Below are 17,175 nucleotides of genomic sequence, written 5' to 3' on the forward strand. Positions count from 1 at the left end.
GAGCTCAGAGAGGGAGGCCGCCATTGGCAGCTCCAAGGTGGAGGGGTCCCCTGCGGATCCTGAGCGAACGGCCGTCCGTTCTCTTTGCAGCCTGTTCCTCCAGTGGAGCTGCGGGCAGCCGCGCTGCGGGCCGAGATCACGGACGCTGAGGGCCTGGGGCTCAAGCTGGAGGACCGAGAGACGGTCATCAAAGAGCTGAAGAAGTCCCTTAAAATCAAGGTACGCCTGGCGGCCCGTCTGCCGCCTACGCCTGTGCCTGGCAGCCTGGGCACCCTGGCCACACGCCCACCTCTCCTCCCTGCCCTCCAGGGCGAGGAGCTGAGCGAAGCCAACGTGCGCCTGAGCCTCCTGGAGAAGAAGCTGGACAGCGCCTCCAAGGATGCCGACGAGCGGGTGGAGAAGATCCAGAGCAAGCTGAGCGACACCCAGGCGCTGCTGAAGAAGAAGGAGAAGTAAGCTGGTGGGGGGGCTCCCGGGGCCGGATCCGTTCGGTTGGGATATTTATGCCCCTGGGGGGGGGGGGGGTCAGCTAGGCTGCAAAATGGGACGGCTTAGTTGCCTGAGCTCCTTTGCTTTGCAGGCCCCCCGCAATTATTTGCGAGCCTTAAGGGAAAGGGGGTCTCTGCTGCTCCTTGAAGGAGCTTAAGAAGAGCACTTGGCTGAAGGAAGAGGAAAGGCAGCCCAGAGCCCTTCCCCTCTTTCTCCCCACTGCCCTGCTGAGAAGCTCAAGGCAAAGCAGGAGAGCTGCCCTTTGGAGTTCAGTGGGGCTGGGGGGTTGGCATAGTCCAGGGAGGGGCCAGCACAGCGCCTGCCCCCCTTGGCCTCTTCCCGCCAGCCGGGACCAGAGCCGGAGGGACTCTTGGCCTGCCCTGCTCCTCCGGGGCCAGTCGTCCCCCGGTCGTCCCCTGGCCCAAGGAGGCTCAGTCTGGGCCAGCCCGAAAGGGCAGCCGGTTTTGAGGGGGAAGCTCTGTGGTGCTCCCCACCCTTGGGGCCCGAGAAGAGGGGGGGGCGGAGGGTCAGGGGTCAGCCCGCCTCCTTCCTGTGCAGGGAGTTTGAGGAGACGATGGACGCCCTGCAAGCAGACATCGACCAGCTGGAGTCGGAGAAGCTGGAACTGAAGCAGCGGCTCAGCAACCAGTCCAAGCGCACCATCGAGGGCCTGCGTGGGGGGCCGCCCCCCTCGGGCATTGCCTCCGTCATCTCCAGCATCGCAGGAGGTGGGTCTGGGGGGGGGGGGGAGCCTGATCCGGAGCCACTCAGGCCGGGGAGCCTCCGTTGGCCTCCTGCTTGCTCAGGCCCTGGCATGGGTCGGGGGTGGGCAGGGGGCCATGGAGAAAGGGCAATGCCGCTTCAGGCGCTTCCTGGGTGCCTGAGGACAGAAGCCCTGATGGACACGGAGCATCAGACGGCGCCTGGGCTTCAGGCTGCTCCACCCTTTGTGCCCAATCCTGGCTTCATCTGTGCTTAATGATGCCACAAAGTGCCCAGACAGGGGACAGACTCCCCCCCCCCATGCACCATAAAGAATCCGGGCACGAAACAGGCCGATGCCTGTGAAAGGAGCTCCCCCCCTCCCCCCCCCCGGGTGCTGGTGTCCCCTTTTCCTGCTTGTGGGGTGGAAAGGAGCCTTTTCTCTAATCTCCTTCTTGTCTCTTCCATGCTTTGGCTGCAGAGGAACAGCAGAGAGGTAGATGGGGGGCTCGGAGGGGGGGCAGGGCAGAGGGGGGGGGGCTTCTGGCTAAGGCTGTCAGGAGCCCTGCCAAACAACCTTCCCCGGCCAGGGATTTTCCTCTCCCTCGCTGCCTCCCTCCCCTTTGCCAGCGCTTCCCCCAGCCCCACAACCTGTTCTTGGGATAGGAGAAACCTGGGCTCGGGGGGGGGGGAGCCCCCTCTCTGGGACGCTCCCCAGGAAGCAGGTGCCCAATAAGGGCTGAGACCTGGGAGGGATTGGGCAGTCCTTGCCCAGGCCACTCCCCATTCTCCCACTTCCCTCAGGGGGAGGGGGGGGAGGTCGTTGGCCGAGGCTCTTCCAGCAAGGCCTCTGCTGACAGCCACCTCTGTCTCTCCTGCAGGTGTGGGTGCCAGCCAGGTGATGGTCGGGGGCTCCGGCCCTGTGCAGGTGAAGGACTCCCCTCTCCTGCTCCAGCAGATCGAGGCCATGCAGCTGTCCATCAAGCACCTCAAAAACGAGAATAACCGGCTGAAGGTGAGCTCCTCCCGGCAGCCCCAAGGTGGCCGGAGCCAAACCTTCCCACGGGAGCCTTTGCCCTCTGTCCACCCTCCTTGGACCCCCCATTCCATCCTCATCCTCTCAGAAATGGGGGGAGGGGCAGCTGAGCCCCTGAGCCGCTCCCAGCTGCTCCTGCCCCACTCTTCTTTCCCAGGGCGCCCAGATGAGGAGGGAGTTGGCGTCGCTGCCCCCCCTGCACGTCCCCAAGCTCTCGCTGCCCAAGGACAGGCAAGGGGAGGAGGTGGTCTCCAGCTCCTTGTACCGCAAGACCAGCCGGCTGCTGGAGACCCTCTACCAGATGAGTGCCAATGCCCAGGTGGTGGACATCACGCGGCGGAAGGCAGGTGCGCCAGGGAGGCCGAGAGCGGCGGCAGGTGGCCCTCCCCTCCCTCTTCCCCTTCACTGCTCTCCCCTTCCTCCTGCAGTGGGCAGTCCAGCAGCTCAGCTCCTGGAGCAGACGACCCGCCTGGCGTCCCTGAGCGACGCCATCGAAAAGCTGAAGGTAGCCCCATGTGTTTGTGTGTGTCTGTGTCTCTCTCTCTCTGCAGCTCTTTCCAATGGGGGGGGGCTTCTGCTCTGAGCTCCCAGTGGGAAGCCCCCCCCCCCCCGTCAGAGGCCTCCAAATGTGGCCCCTTTATGCCTTGTGGACTTCCAACTCCCAGCATAGCTGGCGGGGGAATCCCGGGGGGCTTAAAAGCTGCCACAGTTGGAGGGCCCCCATTTCAGGCCCTCGGCTGCTCCAGGGCGACCGCTGAGCTTCCCCTCTGCTCCAGGATGAAGTCAGGAAGGAGACGATCCTGCAGTGCCCCGGGGCCACCATCCCTACGGACTTCGGCACCTTCCCCTCCGTGCCCTTCCTGAAGGTGGGCTTCTTCTTCCCGGGGCTGGGAAAGGAGGGGGCGGTAGCTGCTGCCAGCCCTCCCGGCATCCCTCCACCCGCTCTCCTTTCCCTGCAGGCCAAAGAGGAGGAGAAGGACAGCGCCGTCTACGTGGGCCGCGTGACCTTCCCCTGCCAGCCGGGCCACGGGCAGCGGCACAAGTTGGTGCTGACGCCGGAGCAGCTGCACAAACTCCACAGCCGGCTGATCTCTTAGGAGGGCCGGCTCCCTCGGCCGCCTCTGTGGTGCAGGCAGCAGAACGGCCTTTCAGTCTGCTGGGGGCCCTGTCCTGCCTCTCCCCCCCCACCTGGCCCCACCACTCCCCAGATGGGGAGGGCTCAGTCTTTGGGGTGACCCAGAGGGTGGTTTCCATGGAGAGGAGAGGCTTCTCCTGCCTTCCCCCCACAGCCTTCCTCTTCCTCTGCGGTTTTGGTCAAGGATCCCAAACAGGCTTCCTGGTGGGAAGAGCCCAGGGATCTACAAGCACTACAAAACAGATCCTTCCTTGCATGTTGGCTTCCTTCGAGGACTGGAGATCAATCAATAAAGCTCTCTGGAACCCACCCTGCTGTGGCTTCATTCAGGCGCCTCCCTTGGCTGCTCTCTGCCCCTGCTGGGGGTTGCATCTCCCACGTGTCATTCAGCCTCTTGTTGCACTGGAAAGGAGGGAGCTGCAATTGCCCCGCCCAAGGGGGGGGGGGGCTAGCCCCATTTATGGCTTGGGGGAGGGGGGGCTTGCAAGTAGTTCTTTATAGACAACAGCTGGTTTGGGGAAGGGTGGGTGTGTTGAACTGGCCTTAGACCTCCTTAGGGTCGCTTATGCCAACCACAGAAGGCAGCCGGGCCTTTCCTAAGCCCACCTCCATTCCAGCCAGAGCTGCCCCCAAGACGCCCACCTATTTTGAAATCTCAGGAGGGGGGATATAAAAGGAGGCAGTGGGGCCCTAATTAAGGCTGCTGGAAAGGGCTCCGTGGTGGCCCTGTTCCAGGGAGGCTGGGCCCTCAGGTTGCTCCAGGGCTGTAACGTTCCCGTGGTTCGTCCATGAGGCCAATGTGGAGAAAAGACAGGACACGATCTTTCTCGGGATGGAGCGACCCAGATTGGGGGTCTGGGAGCCCCTTTTATTGAGATAGGACAAAGGCAGGAGGAGCAATAGCATGTGGTTAAAAACAGCCTGTAAAAGTACAATTTCTAATCTACTGCTCAGGGAAGTTCTGTCTATATATGGTCAAATCCTGGGCGTCATTGGTAGGGCACATCTCAGGATGTTATGTTATTCACTATCAGGATGTTATGGGGTTTTAGGAGTTTGTTTTCTCCTGTGTGGTTCAGCGTGGCTCCGCATGCCCTGGATGAACTGGACCATGGGTGACCACCTACACAAGGAACTATATTACAACACAGGGCAAAGCCAACACATCGGCTCTTCTCAGCTGCTTTATACGCCATCACAGAGTGTAGGAAGGCTTGTGGTGCCCAGCCAAATGCTATTTGCTCTGGAAGGGAGGGGGGTCTTGTTCCTGGGTCACCGAGTACAGAGCAGGGCAGGCCCACCCAGCTCATTTCACACTGCCTGGTTCCAGCGCTAGGGGCTCAAGGGCCAATTGGCCCTATATACATTGCTTCCGTTACCAAGACCCAATGGGGTAGCAGACGTTATAATTTACCCTAAAAAAACACATCTGGTCACACGGGAGGGCTGGGGATAAATCGTTGGAAAGGCGGCTGAATATGGGGTTAGTGGAAGAGCGAAGTAGCCTTTTCCCTCCGTATTTGGACATTATTTCAATACTGTCCTTTCGGAAAGAGGTCAAGGCAAACGGTCTCCCTCTCCCGAGAGAATCTGTCCTTCCTCTGACGTTTCTGCAGCAGCTTCATCAGGCAGAGCAAAGCTTTTGAAGCCCGCTCCCTTTTCTCATCTGCTCTCGCCCAAAGCTTTGGAAGCGCAGCGCCACCCGCGTCCCCCTCCTCGCCCACCTGGCTGCCCAGCTATGGCGCAGACGCCCAACCAGCCTCAGGGCTCCAAAGGGAGGCTGGCCCCAATCTGCCCCAACGGGCCTTTCGGGGCAGCTCCACCCCACTGCCGGCTGCGGGCCTTGGCCCCTGGATCTCCCTCCCGCGTCTGTGGCCGCCCAGCCTGGACAAATCTCAGCCCTCCGAGTCCTGGCGGTCCCGAAGGGGCTTTTTAAAGGGGCGACTTTCTTCTTCCCTCCGGAGACGTTTCGCTTCTCATCCAAGGAGCTTCTCCGGCTCTTGCAGCCGAAGCTCCTGGGCTTGTGGGGGCTTCTCCGCCTGGAGGCCCCGAAGAAGAAGAGGCCGCCGTTGCCTGGAGCGTTTCCTGCCCTGAAGAGCAGCGGCGGCGGCTGGATGTGAGAGCGGCCAGAGACCCCGACGCCCCCCACCCTCCCTTGGCTGGGCAGCGCTCGCAGCGCTCGCAGAGGCGGGGCGGGGGGCGAGCAACGCAGCTGCGGCCTCCGGGCACTCAGAGGCTCCAGCCGGAGGCTCCGCTCTGCGCGCGTCTCCGGGGCGCCTCCCCCCCCCCCGAGCGCCCCGCCCGCAGGAACAGGCACGGGGTTTCCCGGCAGGAGCCCCGGCCCGAGCGGAGCAGGGAGGCGCCCATTGGACGGCGAGCCATCGTTGTCTCCGCCCCTTGACTGGGCTGGCGCAGCGTTGGGCGGGGCCGAGGGGACGGAAGGGGCGGGCAGCCCGCGAGGAGCGTTTCCGGCTGCGTGGGACGGGCGCGTGCGGCCTCTTCCTCGGCGGCCGCCATGGTGAGCGGAGGGGACCGGAGGGACGGGACGGGCGGGAGCCTTGGCCGGGAGCCCCGGCAGGATTCCCCCCCACACACACCGTTCCCCTCCCGCGCCTGACCCCCCTGGCCTCCCCCCCCCCCCAGGTGCAGCTGCACGTGCTGTTCGAGCACGCGGCGGGCTACGCGCTGCTGGCGGTGCGGCCGACGGAGGAGGTGGAGCTGCTGCAGCCGCAGGTGGAGGCGAGCGCGCTGAGCCTGGGCCGCTTCCTGGCCCTGGTGCGCCTGGAGGCCTTCGCGCCCTTCCGCTCCGCCCAGGCCGCGCTGGAGAACATCAACGCCGTCTCGGAGGGTGAGCGGGGCCGGGGTGGGGGGGGCTGGCGGAAGGGGGGGCGGCCGGGGGAGGTTGGGGGGGCGGCGGGCTTGACGGGCTCCGGCCTTCCCCGCAGGGCTGCTGCACGAGGACCTGCGGCTGCTGCTGGAGACGAGCCTGCCGGCCAAGAGGAAGAAGGTGCTGCTGGGCGTCGGCGACCCCAAGATCGGCGCCGCCATCCAGGAGGAGCTGGGCTTCCCGTGCCAGACGGGCGGCGTGGTGGCCGAGCTCTTGCGGGGTGAGCGGGGCTCTGGGGGGCTGGAGGGGGGGTCGCTGAGGAGGGGGCAGCGTGGCCGGAGCCCTGACCCCCCCCTCCCTCCCCCCCCAGGGATCCGCCTGCACTTCCACAGCCTGATCAAGGGCCTGACTGCCCAGGCCGCCTCCAAGGCCCAGCTGGGGCTCGGACATAGCTACTCGCGGGCCAAGGTGAAGTTCAACGTCAACCGGGTGGACAACATGATCATCCAGTCCATCAGCCTCCTGGACCAACTGGACAAGGACATCAACACCTTCTCTATGCGGGTCAGGTGAGCTGGCCACCCTCCCTTTGGGGGGGGGGTCTGCAGTGTCTCTGGTTGGACTTGCACTGCCCTCCCCCAGGCCCTCCGGACACCTGGGTCCCTGTATGGGGGGTGGGGGTGGGGTTAGGCAGGACTTTCCTGCCTCCTCCAGCTTACCACAGGCAGCTGGGCCACCACCGCTGGCTGTATAGAAAGGGGAGGCACAGCAAAGGGCCCCCCGTGCACCCCAGCCTGGCCGCCCCGTGCCTGAGCTGTTTGGTTTGTGGGGGCACAGTCTTCCCTTGCGCAACGGAGGGGAAAGGCCCGCGAGCAGGGATCCCTGCTCACGCTTGTCTCTCTGTGGCGCAGAGAGTGGTACGGCTATCACTTCCCAGAGCTGATCAAGATCGTGAGCGACAACTACACCTACTGCCGCTTGGCCAAGCTGATTGGGAATCGCAAGGAGCTGAGCGAGGAGAGCCTGGAAGGCTTGGAGGAGATCGTCATGGACAGCGCCAAGGCCCAGGCCATCCTGGATGCCTCCCGCTCCTCCATGGGTCAGTGGCAAGGGGGAGGAGGAGGAGGAGGCTGGAGGTGGCATTCCACTGGGGTTTGTCAGAGGGAGGCCATTCCAAAATAAACCTAACTTTGAGGAGTGGTCCGTAATTTACACGGCCGTGTGGTTGCTCAGCACGTTGTAATACGGTTTCTAAAGTCCGCATTTTGCTGTGCCTGCAGGAAAGAGCACAACTTGTCCTATAAAGGAGAAACGTAGGCGAGAGGGCTCTGCCTGCCTATTTGAACACACACACACACTTCCCCCAGATGAAGAGCTAAAGTCTCTACGGCCCTCCCCAACTTCAGCTGTTGTAGTAAACACAGTCCTGGGTCCTTTGCAGGCCATGCGCTGCATCCCGGCTGAGTCGCTTGCCCTCCTCGGTCAGGACCCTTATCATCCCTCTGCTCTGGCCCCCCACAGGAATGGACATCTCACCCATTGACCTCATCAACATCGAGAGCTTCTCCAGCCGGGTCATCTCCCTCTCGGAGTATCGCAAAGGTTTGCAGGAGTATCTCCGCTCCAAAATGAACCAGGTGGCTCCCAGCCTCTCGGCCTTAATTGGGGAAGTGGTGAGTGGCTTGGGGCCTTTGGGGCAGCTTTTGCGTCGTACCTGTGTTGTGTGGAGAGGGCTCTCTGGCCACAGACATGATGTGCATTTGAATCTGTCAATCCACTGAATGTCAGTGCTGAAACCTATGAATGCTGATCTGGGCCAGGGAAGGAAGGAAGGAAGGGCTGAGGCAGCTCTTGGCCTCTCCGGCAGGCAGGCAAACAGAAGGAAGAAACCTCACTTCTGCTCCCAGCCCAGGCAGGCTGACTGGACAGGAAAGGGGGGGGGGGTGTTAATTTGGGCTTTGGGACACGGAAGGCTTGGGGGGGCAGAGCAGTGGCTGGAGTTGTTCTTGGGGGGCTCTTTGCACTCATAAGTTTTCTCGCTTTGATCAGAGCTCGGTTCTTTGTGGGCAGCCACTTAGAGAGACGAGGGCAAGATGGGCGGCCACACAAATCGCCTGGACGGAATGGACCCGTTCTCTGTTCTCTCTGCACAGGTGGGGGCTCGTCTCATCTCCCATGCAGGCAGCTTGACCAACCTGGCCAAGTACCCAGCCTCCACGGTTCAGATCCTGGGGGCAGAGAAGGCCCTCTTCAGGTAACCAGCTTAACGGGGACCAGGCGCTGCTGCTGGTTACGCCCACAGCCGCCTTTCCCCTCCCTCCCGTGGGGTTGGGCAACCGGGTGCCAACGGGGTCGTCTGCGTGGTTGTCTCCTGCCCTGCAGGGCCCTGAAGACCCGGGGAAACACTCCCAAGTACGGCCTGATATTCCACTCCACCTTCATCGGGCGAGCGGCGGCCAAGAACAAGGGGCGCATCTCTCGCTACCTGGCCAACAAGTGCACCATCGCATCCCGCATCGACTGCTTCTCAGGTGGGCTGCGGGAGCCCCCAGAGCCCCTGCCCTCCGCTGGAGAGGGGAAGGGAGCCGGCATGGGAGCCACTCGCCCAGGTGCTTCCTGCCTTTGCCGTGATGGTTGCATTTTTCGTCAGCAGTATTTCACGCACAGTGAATGTTGACATCAAAATATCTGAGCAAAGGCAGCAGCCGGAGGGCCTTTCACAGCAGCTTCAGCTCAGCCGCTCCTCTCTCTGCCCCTCCAGAAGTCCCGACCGCCGTCTTTGGAGACAAGCTGCGGGAGCAGGTGGAGGAGCGCCTGGCCTTCTATGAGACCGGGGAAGTCCCTCGCAAGAACCTGGAGGTCATGAAGGAGGCCGTGGAGGAGGTGAGGGGGGGCCGCAGGGGCTGCGCTGTTGTTGGGCGTGATGAAGACTCTCAGCCTGACCAGCCTTGTCTGTGGAGGCCAAAGCTGATTTAATGAGCCTGATCCAACCAGCGCCCTTCGAGGCCAAGAGCCTGCCTGGCAAGGGGGGGGGGGCAGGTGGAGCCCCGGTGACTGTCCCCCCCTCCCTCCACAGGCTTCGGAGGCAGCAGCTGAGATCAAGAGGAAGTTGCAGAAGAAGGAGAGGAAGAGGCTGAAGCAGGAGAAGAGGCGCTTGCAGGCGTTGGCAGCGGCTGCAGAGACGCAGAACAACAACTCCTCCCCCCTCCTGGAGCCTCCGGAACAGGTGGGGGGGGCTCCTGCCTCCCTGGAGGGTTGGGGGCTGCGGTGGAGGGCCAGGGAGCCTCCTCCAGGAGCAGCCATGTGGGATGGTTGTGCTGAGTGGGGGGTGGCACTGAGGCCTCTTCCTTCCTCCCAGGAGAACCAGGCGAAGGCCAAGAGGAAGAAGAGGGAGCCCCAAGTGGGGGAGGCAGAGCCGGCCAACAACAGCCTGGGAGACCAAGAAGCCCCTTTGCCCAAGAAGAAGAAGAAGAAGCCCCCAGCCGTGGTGGTGGCGGAGGAGCCCCCGGCCCCCCAGGGGAAGAAGGCGAAGAAGAGGAAGGCCAGGGCGGACGAGGACGAGGACTAGCCTGGGGGAGTCCAGCCGATGCCAAGTCCGTCCAATTCGGCTTCTTGGAACGGAGCCTGGCTGCCTTTTCCCACAGCCCAGAACTCTCAAGGCAGGCAGCAGGCCCAGTGGGCAGATCCCCCATGGGAGGCCCTGCCCCTTCGCTTGGGGGGAGGGGGGGCAGCCAGGAACGGCCCGGCTTCTCTGGGCTCCCAGCAGAGGAGGAGACCACCCAGGGGCTCCCCTCTGGGGATGGGGGCTGGCAGGAGCGCCCCCCCCCCCCCGACTATAAACCTGAATGGTCTTTAACTCACTTGATATGAATAAAATGTGCTACCTTTTTATACAGCAGCCCCTCACTCGCCTTCAGCCTCTCTGGGGAGGGGGGGCAAGCTTTGTCAGGCTGCCCTCAGATTTGAATTGGGGAGGGGGGGGCTGAGTTGGCATCCAAAATGTCTGCCACAAGAACCAGAAGCTTCTCTTAACACCCCACCCACACACCCGGCTTTGGCCAGAAGGGAGTCCCTGGGAGGAGGCAGCTTTGTGGGCCAGAGTCACGTTACACACAGCTTCCATTTGTTTCCCCCTCCTTGCCTCCCCCCCCCCCCCATCTTTTTCTCAGCCAACAGTGCTGACTTGGTCTCCATCCCTTTGCCTTGGAGCTCCCCTGTGCCTCCGCAGGCCCTGGAGTGGGGGCTGTCAGTCCAGAAGACTGCCCCTCCTCTCCCCCCCCCCCAAGGATTCGGCCGTTTGTGTCTCCTGGTGCGGCTGCTTGTGGTGTGTTGGGCTCCTGTGAGCTCCAGGTGAAAGAAGGAAAGCCCGCGTTGTTTCTGTGCTTTTTATTGCCTGTGCGGCCATCAACAGTTACAATAAATTAGGAATAAATAGGTGAAGAGAAACTGCTGGGCCAGCCGAGTTCCCTTTCAGTCCACCAGAGCTGCAATCACGGCCTGGGTGAAGTCGTCGGAGGTGGCGTAGCCCCCCATGTCTGCAGTCCGCACCTGCCAAGAGAAAAGCAGCAGAGATGCTCCGGGCTCCGTATGTAAGCGCCTTGCCAGGCGTTCAGAGGCTGCCCTGGGGGGGAACAGCCGGAGGACTCTCCTCACCCCCCACCCCCCTTGGGCCTGCCTGATCAGGGACTCTGCAACTGGAGGAGGGGAGGGGCTGGTTCAATGGGAACTTCAGAATGGGGAGGCAGAGCTGAAAATGCCCTCCCCCCTCCCCTCTGCTTTTTTCAAGCCAGAATTCTTCACTTGCAGCTTGGGGGGGGGGGGAGAAAAAACCCCCTTTCACAAACTGCTGAAGGCCGCGTGGAGGTGGTGGGGCCTGGCCGCTGCTCCGGAGTCCAGGGGCCTCTTTCTCTTTCTGGGCAGGGAGGACCCCCGTGGGCCACCCATAATATTAGGGGCTGGCAAAGACTACAGGGGGCAACTTTAGGAAGAAGCTGCTGCTGCTGCCCCTTGCCCAGAATGGATCAAAGTGTTCAGGGGAACTCTCTCCATTGCGGGTGGTCCTCAACTTACAACGGATTGCTTTCCATCAGTTTTCCAATGGTGACTTACGGGGGGGGGGGGTTACTTTGAAATTCTTCCCCCCCCCCAATGTCACATGGCCACCCTCCAGGTGCTGGGCAACCTGGCTGCAATTGGTGCTGTGCCCAGAGGCCCCGCAGCCGTTTCGCAGCACTTTCTTGCCCTGCCGACTTCCAGGGAGGGGCAGCCCAGAGCAGAACGGGGGGGGGGTTCGCCTGACAACTGCGTTGGTTGCTTCATGGCCCCCCCAGATGAGGGGGTGAAATTGGGTGGCTCCCACGAGGACTGTCACTGTCATGGCTTGTGACCATAAAGGGGGAGACCCCACGGTTGTGGCCAGTCTGGCCCAAGAGGCGCCTCTTCTGCGTCACTCCTGACGGCAGTTCTCCGCCTCTTCCTCTCCGGCCACGCCCAATGGAGCGCATGGGGGGGGGGTCAGGCCAGTGGGGGAGGTCCTCTCTCTGCCTCAAAGGAGCCGCACCTTCCCTTGGCACAGCCAAAAGGCATTGGGGGGGGGGGAGACAGGAGAAACTGCCAGGTGTTTTGAGGGAGACCAAGATCAGTTCCAGGAGGATCTGTCCCTGGTGGAGACTGAGCAGCCCAAGGGGGGGGAGAGGAGCCCCCAGTGCCTCTCCCCCCCCCCCAGTTTCCTGGGCAGATTGCCGGGGGGGGGGAATCTTCCTCCAGAATCATAAATAGTAATTTTAATGTCTCTGCCAAGTCCCAGAGGGCAACCAGGAGCCCCTCCCCCCACCCATGAGATCCCAAGCTGTGGGCGAGGGCCTCCCCCGAGGGGGACCAGGGGAGGGGCTTCCCGAGAGAGGAGACCAAGGGAGCAGGGCTGCTTTGGGGGTGGGAGGATGAGGACGGGGCTGTTCAGGGGGCCCAGGGCTTCTCTCCGTCCCAAACGCCCAAGCCAGGCTCCTCCTGGCCCCCCAGGCCCTCCCTCTCAGCTGCCAGGAATTGGCCAAGAGCCAAGCTAAGAAAATCCCTTTTATTCACAGACAGGATGGAGAGCGCAGTCCCAGGTTACACAGCACCCCCACAGGGGGCTCCCCCAGCACCCCCACCCCGAGCCCTGGCAGGCTCCAAAGTCCGGCACAGCAGAAGGCCTCAGGCATGACCCCCCCCCAGCAGCGGTCACAGAACAAACTCTTCCCGAAGGCCCTGGGCAACCCCCCCCCAGCCCCCTTTTAGACCTCAGGAGGACCTCCAGGCAGGAGGGGGCTTTCTTCCCCAATGGATTGGGGGGGGGGATAGGCTGCGGGAGGGGGCAGGTGTGGGCCAGGGGCAGCCTGAGCCTAGACGCCATAGGGGGGGTGGAGGTGGTCAATGACAGACTTGGTGAAGTCCGAGGTGGTGGAGTAACCCCCCATGTCCTGGGTCCGCACCTAGAGGGGAGGGGGGGAGAGAGGTGGTCAGACGGGGGTCCAGAGGAACCGTAGGAAGGGGACGGGGCAGGCAGCCCAGCCAGGCCTTCTGCCCACGCACGGCAAGGAGGAACCGCTCCAGTCCCAGGACCCCCAGGACCCCCCCTCCTCTGCCAGGCACCACAGGGCAGCCCCTCACTCACCTTGCCCACTTTGATCACCTTCCTCACCGCGTCTGAAATCATGGCCGAGTGGTGCTCCAGGCTGCTCGGGAGAGAGAGAGAGAGAGGAGGGGTGCATCTCAGCAGGGGGGGGGCAGGACGGCTCCCCCAGCCACTGTTGCCCTGCAAGGCAGGCCGGGCCGATGGGCAGGGAGCAGCCTCCGGGACCCCCCGCTCAAGCCCAGCAGCCCCATCCTGGGCACCTACTTGAGATGGCGCAGCATGTTGGCCGAGGAGAGCAGCATGGCCGTGGGGTTGGCGATGTTCCTCCCGACCGCCTGGGCAAAAGGGTGACGGGCCCCCTGCAAGAGGAGCAGAAAGGTGGTTCCCGCAGGGGCCCCTCCAGAAACACCCGCCGGCCCCGCCCACCCCCGGCAGAGGAGGGGAGGGGCAGCCCAGCCTCGTCCTCACCATCTCAAACACGGCAAAGTCGGCGCTGTAGCTCTCCCCCGGGACCACTCCGGCCCCTCCCACCAGGCCGGCTGCCAGGTTGTCAATGATGTTGCCGTACAAGTTGGGCATGACCAAGACGTCAAACTGGTAAGGGTTCTGCACCAGCTGGAAAACACACGTCCCACACGTCCCTCTGGCTCTGTGCCCACCTGGGCCCTCAGGCCACACACCCACAGACTGGGCAGAGCTCAGCTGCCTCCCCGAGGGGCCCTTGGAGAAGCGGGGGGGGGGGGAGGCTCTGAAACCGCTGGAAGTCCAGCTCCCTTCCCCCCCCCCCAGGAAGCTTTCTGAAAAGTTATCTCTGCTCCCTCCCCCACATCAAAGGCTGGGAGGGGCCCCTGCAATCCAATCCCCTCCAAAGCCTCCCAGTGAGGAGGGGGCTCTCCTGCCTCTGCTCAGACGCCCTCAGCAGAAGCCAGCCAGAGCCCCTCCCTCCCTCCCAGGCACCCTCCCCTCTCGGCCTCTCACCCTACCTGCATGCAGCAGTTGTCTATGATCATGGTGTCGAAGGTGATCTTGGGGTACAGCTCAGCCACCTCCTCGCAGCAGCGAAGGAAGAGCCCATCCCCCAGCTTCCTGGAAGTGGGCGGAGGGAGAGAGAGAAGTGGGAGGGACGGACACGGGCCACCCGCCTTGCCAAGAAGGCTCAGCCGGAATCCAAGGGGCCGAAGGGGCCGGCTGGGGCAGCCAGGGGGCCCAAAGCACAGCGGCCTCTCAGCAGGCAGCAGAATCAGAAGGAATCGGGCGGCCTTGGAAGGCTGCTGCTGCGGAGGCTCTTCTGGGCAGAAGGTGGAGGCGGCTGATCCTTCTTCCCAGGCCCAAATTAAAAATTAAACAGGGGGGACAAGACCCACCCAACCCCCCAAGGCCTTTCTGGACCAGGGCCAAGGGAGAGAAACCTCCCTGGTCTCAACCTGCATGGGGGGGTTCTTCCTTTGCCTTGGGACAATTTTGCTGCAGAGCAGGCACCCCCGTGGGCAAAGAGATCTGGGGGATCCCTGGAAGGCCCTCGCCCAGCCCCCACCTGGGTCCACTGAGGCAGGCAGGCTGACGTACATGATGTTGGCCTTGTGCACCGCGGTGACCTTGTTCCTCCCCTTCTTGGTGGCAAAATCAAAGGCGAATTTGGCAATGCGCTGAGATTTGGCCCGCGTGATGATCTTCATGCATTCAATGACCCCCTTGGCACTCTGGAGACAGACAGAAGCACAAGCTCTGCGGCCCACTTGAAGCCCCCCCGAGCCCCCCACTGGAGTCGCTGGAAGGGAAGCTCCCCCTGGCCTGCTCTCCCTGCATTACATCAGGCTGGCCACCAGAAGAAGCAAAGGCCACCACTCCAGAGAGCCCACATTCTGGGTCAAGGGTCTGCCTCCTCTGCAACTGGGAAGGAAAACCCAGAGAAGTCTTTGCTCGGACCTGCAGAAGAATTTCCCTCTTCCTCTGGCATTTGTTTCTCTTTTCCAATTGTTTCCTCTAGATCAGGGGTCCCAAGCCCCCCCAGCCCCCCCCAGCCCCAGGCTGCTGAACAACTGGAACTGGAACAACTGGAGAGTGATGGGTGAGAGAGGGAGCAAAGCCTCCGCGGCACTTGGATCACCACCTCTGCTCCCCAGGCATCGGGTCCTCATCAGAGCACAAGGCCTACCAGCAACTGCTCGTGTGAGGGACTTACGTTGCACATTCCTCTCCCTCCTAGATCTGTGGGGGAAAAATCATTTTCCATAAAACTGGTCCCCGGTCCCAAAATGTTTGGGAGCCACTGCTGTAGATGGATCTCAGAAAGATCACCCGGGGATCCTTAGTGGCTGATGGGGAAGGCTTAAAGCCTGAAGCCAACAATGGGAGCGGAGCCCTCTGGGTCACCTGTGAGACGACACGCCCACCTTTCTCTTCAGCCCACGGGAGGAGTTTTCAAGCAGGTTGATCCTGTGGGATAACTGACCCCCCCCCCAGTCCCTGCCCTATAGGTCCTCAGGGGTCCCTTTGGCCTGCTGCAGCCCCACCCCAGGTTCACTGGAGATGCCGGCAGCCCCTTCCCCCCTGGATCCCTTTGGAAGACCCGTAACTGCAGCCACCAGCGAGAGGGCCGGTGGGCTCACCTCGTGCTCCAGAGAGCTGTACTCGCCCTCCGTCTGCTCCCGGATGATCACCAGGTCCAGGTTGTTGTGCCGGGTCTTATAGCCGGGCAGGCTGCTCACGTGGACCACGTTGGCAAAGAGGTCAAGCTTCCGCCTGCAAGGAGGAGCCGGGGGTGGGTCCCCTCCTGCACCCCCCCTGCCCATCCCTCCCCCGGAGCAAAGGTGGGGCTGCCGAGGGGGCCCACCTACCTCAGCCTCATGTCGTAGGAGGCCAGCTCCCCTTTGAACTCCATGGGGGTGTGGATCTTCCCTGCAAAGCCCAGAGAGCGCAGGCGGTCAGGGGGCCGAAGGGCTCCGGGGCCCCCCCTCCCGGGGGTCTCTCGGGGAAGAGGCCTCACCGATCAGGGCCACCTTGCTCTTCTGCATGGACTCCAGCACCTGGTCCAGGATCTCCTCCGAGGCCAGGTTCTGCACCTCGCTCAGGTGGTGCTCGTCGAACTGCACCGGCACGCCCGCCACCTGCACGGCACAGCGGGGGACCGAGGGGAGGGGGCTGGCTGGACCCCCCTCGCCCCCCCCCGCATCTCTTCGCCCCCCCCCCGCCAGCCCCCCCCCCCGCGCTCACCTTGAAGACCTCCTTGACGGAGTGCATCAGCTCCGGCCCCACGCCGTCCCCCGGCAGCAGCGTCACCGGGAAGGCGCCCTCCGCCTGCAGGGAGAGGGAGGGTCGCAAGGGGCCCCGACACAGCCCCCCCCCCACCCGCCCTTCACCCGGAGCCTCACCTGCGCCGCCCGCTGCAGAAGCGCCGCCGAGCTGCAGATTCCCCGCAGGCGCCGCTGCAAGACAGAAAGGGCCGGGTGAGCTGCCGCCGCCGCCCGCCCCGCCGCCCCGCGGCACAACGGGACCCGGCTGGTCACCCCGCCGGCCGAGGCTGCCCGGAGGCCCCTCAGCGCTGCCGCCAGAGCCATGGCTGTAGAGCTCCAGGCACCATAGAGAGCCCGGCGGGGAGAGCGGCGCCTGATCTTCCGGTTCCGCTCTCAGCTTCCAGGAGCGTCCGTCGGGATTGGCCCTTGCCCATCTCAAACCCCACCCCCACGTCCTCGATGGGCACGTGATCGGGGGGAATGGCGCCACTTCCGGGCTTCACTTGAGGAGGAGGAGGAGGAGGAGCCAAACCCAGGTGTTTTTTTTTCCCACTTGTCAACTGGGGAGACTACAACTCCCAGAATGCCTCGGGCGACCCTCAGATGCAAAGGGCTGACTCGGATGCGGGCAGGCTGGGCGTGTCGTCTGAATGCAGCCACGAAAGCGTGAATGGAGCTCAGCTTTTGCAAAAATGAGAATGTTCCTCCAGAGACTCTGGGGAGAAGGCAGGGGCCTCGCCTGGGGAAACAGCCCCTTCCCTGGGACTGAAGCCGCCAGCTGTGGAGGGGGAGCAGTAGGGCGGCAGGGGCACCCTCGGCCTCAGGGTGGGGGAGCAGATGGGGGCCCAGGGCCGCCTTCCTTCCCAGCTGCTCATCCCAGCCAGGCAGCTGATGGCCACCCAGCCTCCATCTCGGGACATCCAGCAAGGCGACGTTTAGGAAACGTGGCTGCAGGCTTCTCCTCCAGGGGAGCAACAGAACCTTCTGGAAGACCAGAACATCCCAGCCCGGAATGGAGGCTGCCGGAGGCTCAGTTGGGAAACCTCGGGGATTATTTGTGTGGAGTCCCAGGCAATTAGCAGCCCTGGAGGAGCTAATGGGTTGAGCCTGAAGAGGTGTGAATGGGGGGAGAGGTGAAGG

At 63.3% G+C, this 17,175-nt stretch overlaps 3 protein-coding genes and 2 non-coding genes across 7 annotated transcripts in view; 4 read left to right on the forward strand and 1 right to left on the reverse strand.

Moving 5' to 3' along the window:
• The window catches only part of DCTN1 (dynactin subunit 1), a 44,226-nt gene extending 40,554 nt beyond the window's left edge, over positions 1–3,672 (forward strand). For both annotated transcript variants that reach the window (XM_032223524.1, XM_032223523.1), the window contains 8 exons: positions 91–219; positions 310–452; positions 1,048–1,217; positions 2,073–2,206; positions 2,385–2,574; positions 2,656–2,732; positions 3,004–3,093; positions 3,187–3,672. In XM_032223524.1, the coding sequence (XP_032079415.1) occupies positions 91–219; positions 310–452; positions 1,048–1,217; positions 2,073–2,206; positions 2,385–2,574; positions 2,656–2,732; positions 3,004–3,093; positions 3,187–3,324 (1,071 nt within the window). In that variant the 3' untranslated portion in view covers positions 3,325–3,672. The remainder of the gene's footprint in view (positions 1–90; positions 220–309; positions 453–1,047; positions 1,218–2,072; positions 2,207–2,384; positions 2,575–2,655; positions 2,733–3,003; positions 3,094–3,186) is intronic.
• Positions 3,673–5,777: 2,105 nt separating this feature from the next.
• Positions 5,778–10,084, forward strand: NOP56 (NOP56 ribonucleoprotein). The gene is made up of 11 exons (XM_032223895.1): positions 5,778–5,880; positions 6,006–6,210; positions 6,308–6,469; positions 6,560–6,758; positions 7,101–7,288; positions 7,711–7,862; positions 8,343–8,443; positions 8,572–8,720; positions 8,951–9,072; positions 9,266–9,415; positions 9,548–10,084. Exons 1-11 carry the CDS (start codon positions 5,878–5,880, stop codon positions 9,755–9,757), a joined length of 1,641 nt encoding a protein of 546 aa, XP_032079786.1. The 5' UTR covers positions 5,778–5,877; the 3' UTR covers positions 9,758–10,084.
• On the forward strand, positions 6,892–7,028 carry LOC116513612. The gene has a single exon (XR_004256017.1). It is a non-coding gene; the product is annotated as a small nucleolar RNA SNORA51 (small nucleolar RNA).
• On the forward strand, positions 9,105–9,177 carry LOC116513610. Its single transcript, XR_004256015.1, has one exon. It is a non-coding gene; the product is annotated as a small nucleolar RNA SNORD57 (small nucleolar RNA).
• Positions 10,085–10,560: 476 nt separating the features above from the next.
• On the reverse strand, positions 10,561–16,405 carry IDH3B (isocitrate dehydrogenase (NAD(+)) 3 non-catalytic subunit beta). 2 transcript variants are annotated; one of them, XM_032223897.1, is made up of 11 exons: positions 16,174–16,405; positions 16,016–16,099; positions 15,789–15,909; positions 15,640–15,700; positions 15,412–15,544; positions 14,369–14,502; positions 13,786–13,888; positions 13,271–13,417; positions 13,067–13,161; positions 12,842–12,902; positions 10,561–10,737 (listed from the first exon to the last, which is right to left on the reverse strand). In XM_032223897.1, the coding sequence occupies exons 1-11, from the start codon at positions 16,357–16,359 to the stop codon at positions 10,660–10,662; spliced, it is 1,203 nt and encodes a 400-aa protein (XP_032079788.1). In that variant the 5' UTR covers positions 16,360–16,405; the 3' UTR covers positions 10,561–10,659. The 2 variants fall into 2 exon arrangements, with proteins under 2 accessions (XP_032079788.1, XP_032079787.1); XM_032223896.1 differs by lacking the exon at positions 10,561–10,737 and adding an exon at positions 12,249–12,659.
• Between the last annotated feature and the right edge of the window lie 770 nt (positions 16,406–17,175).

This window comes from Thamnophis elegans, chromosome 9, assembly GCF_009769535.1.
Source record: "Thamnophis elegans isolate rThaEle1 chromosome 9, rThaEle1.pri, whole genome shotgun sequence".
NCBI classification, from domain to species: domain Eukaryota; kingdom Metazoa; phylum Chordata; class Lepidosauria; order Squamata; family Colubridae; genus Thamnophis; species Thamnophis elegans.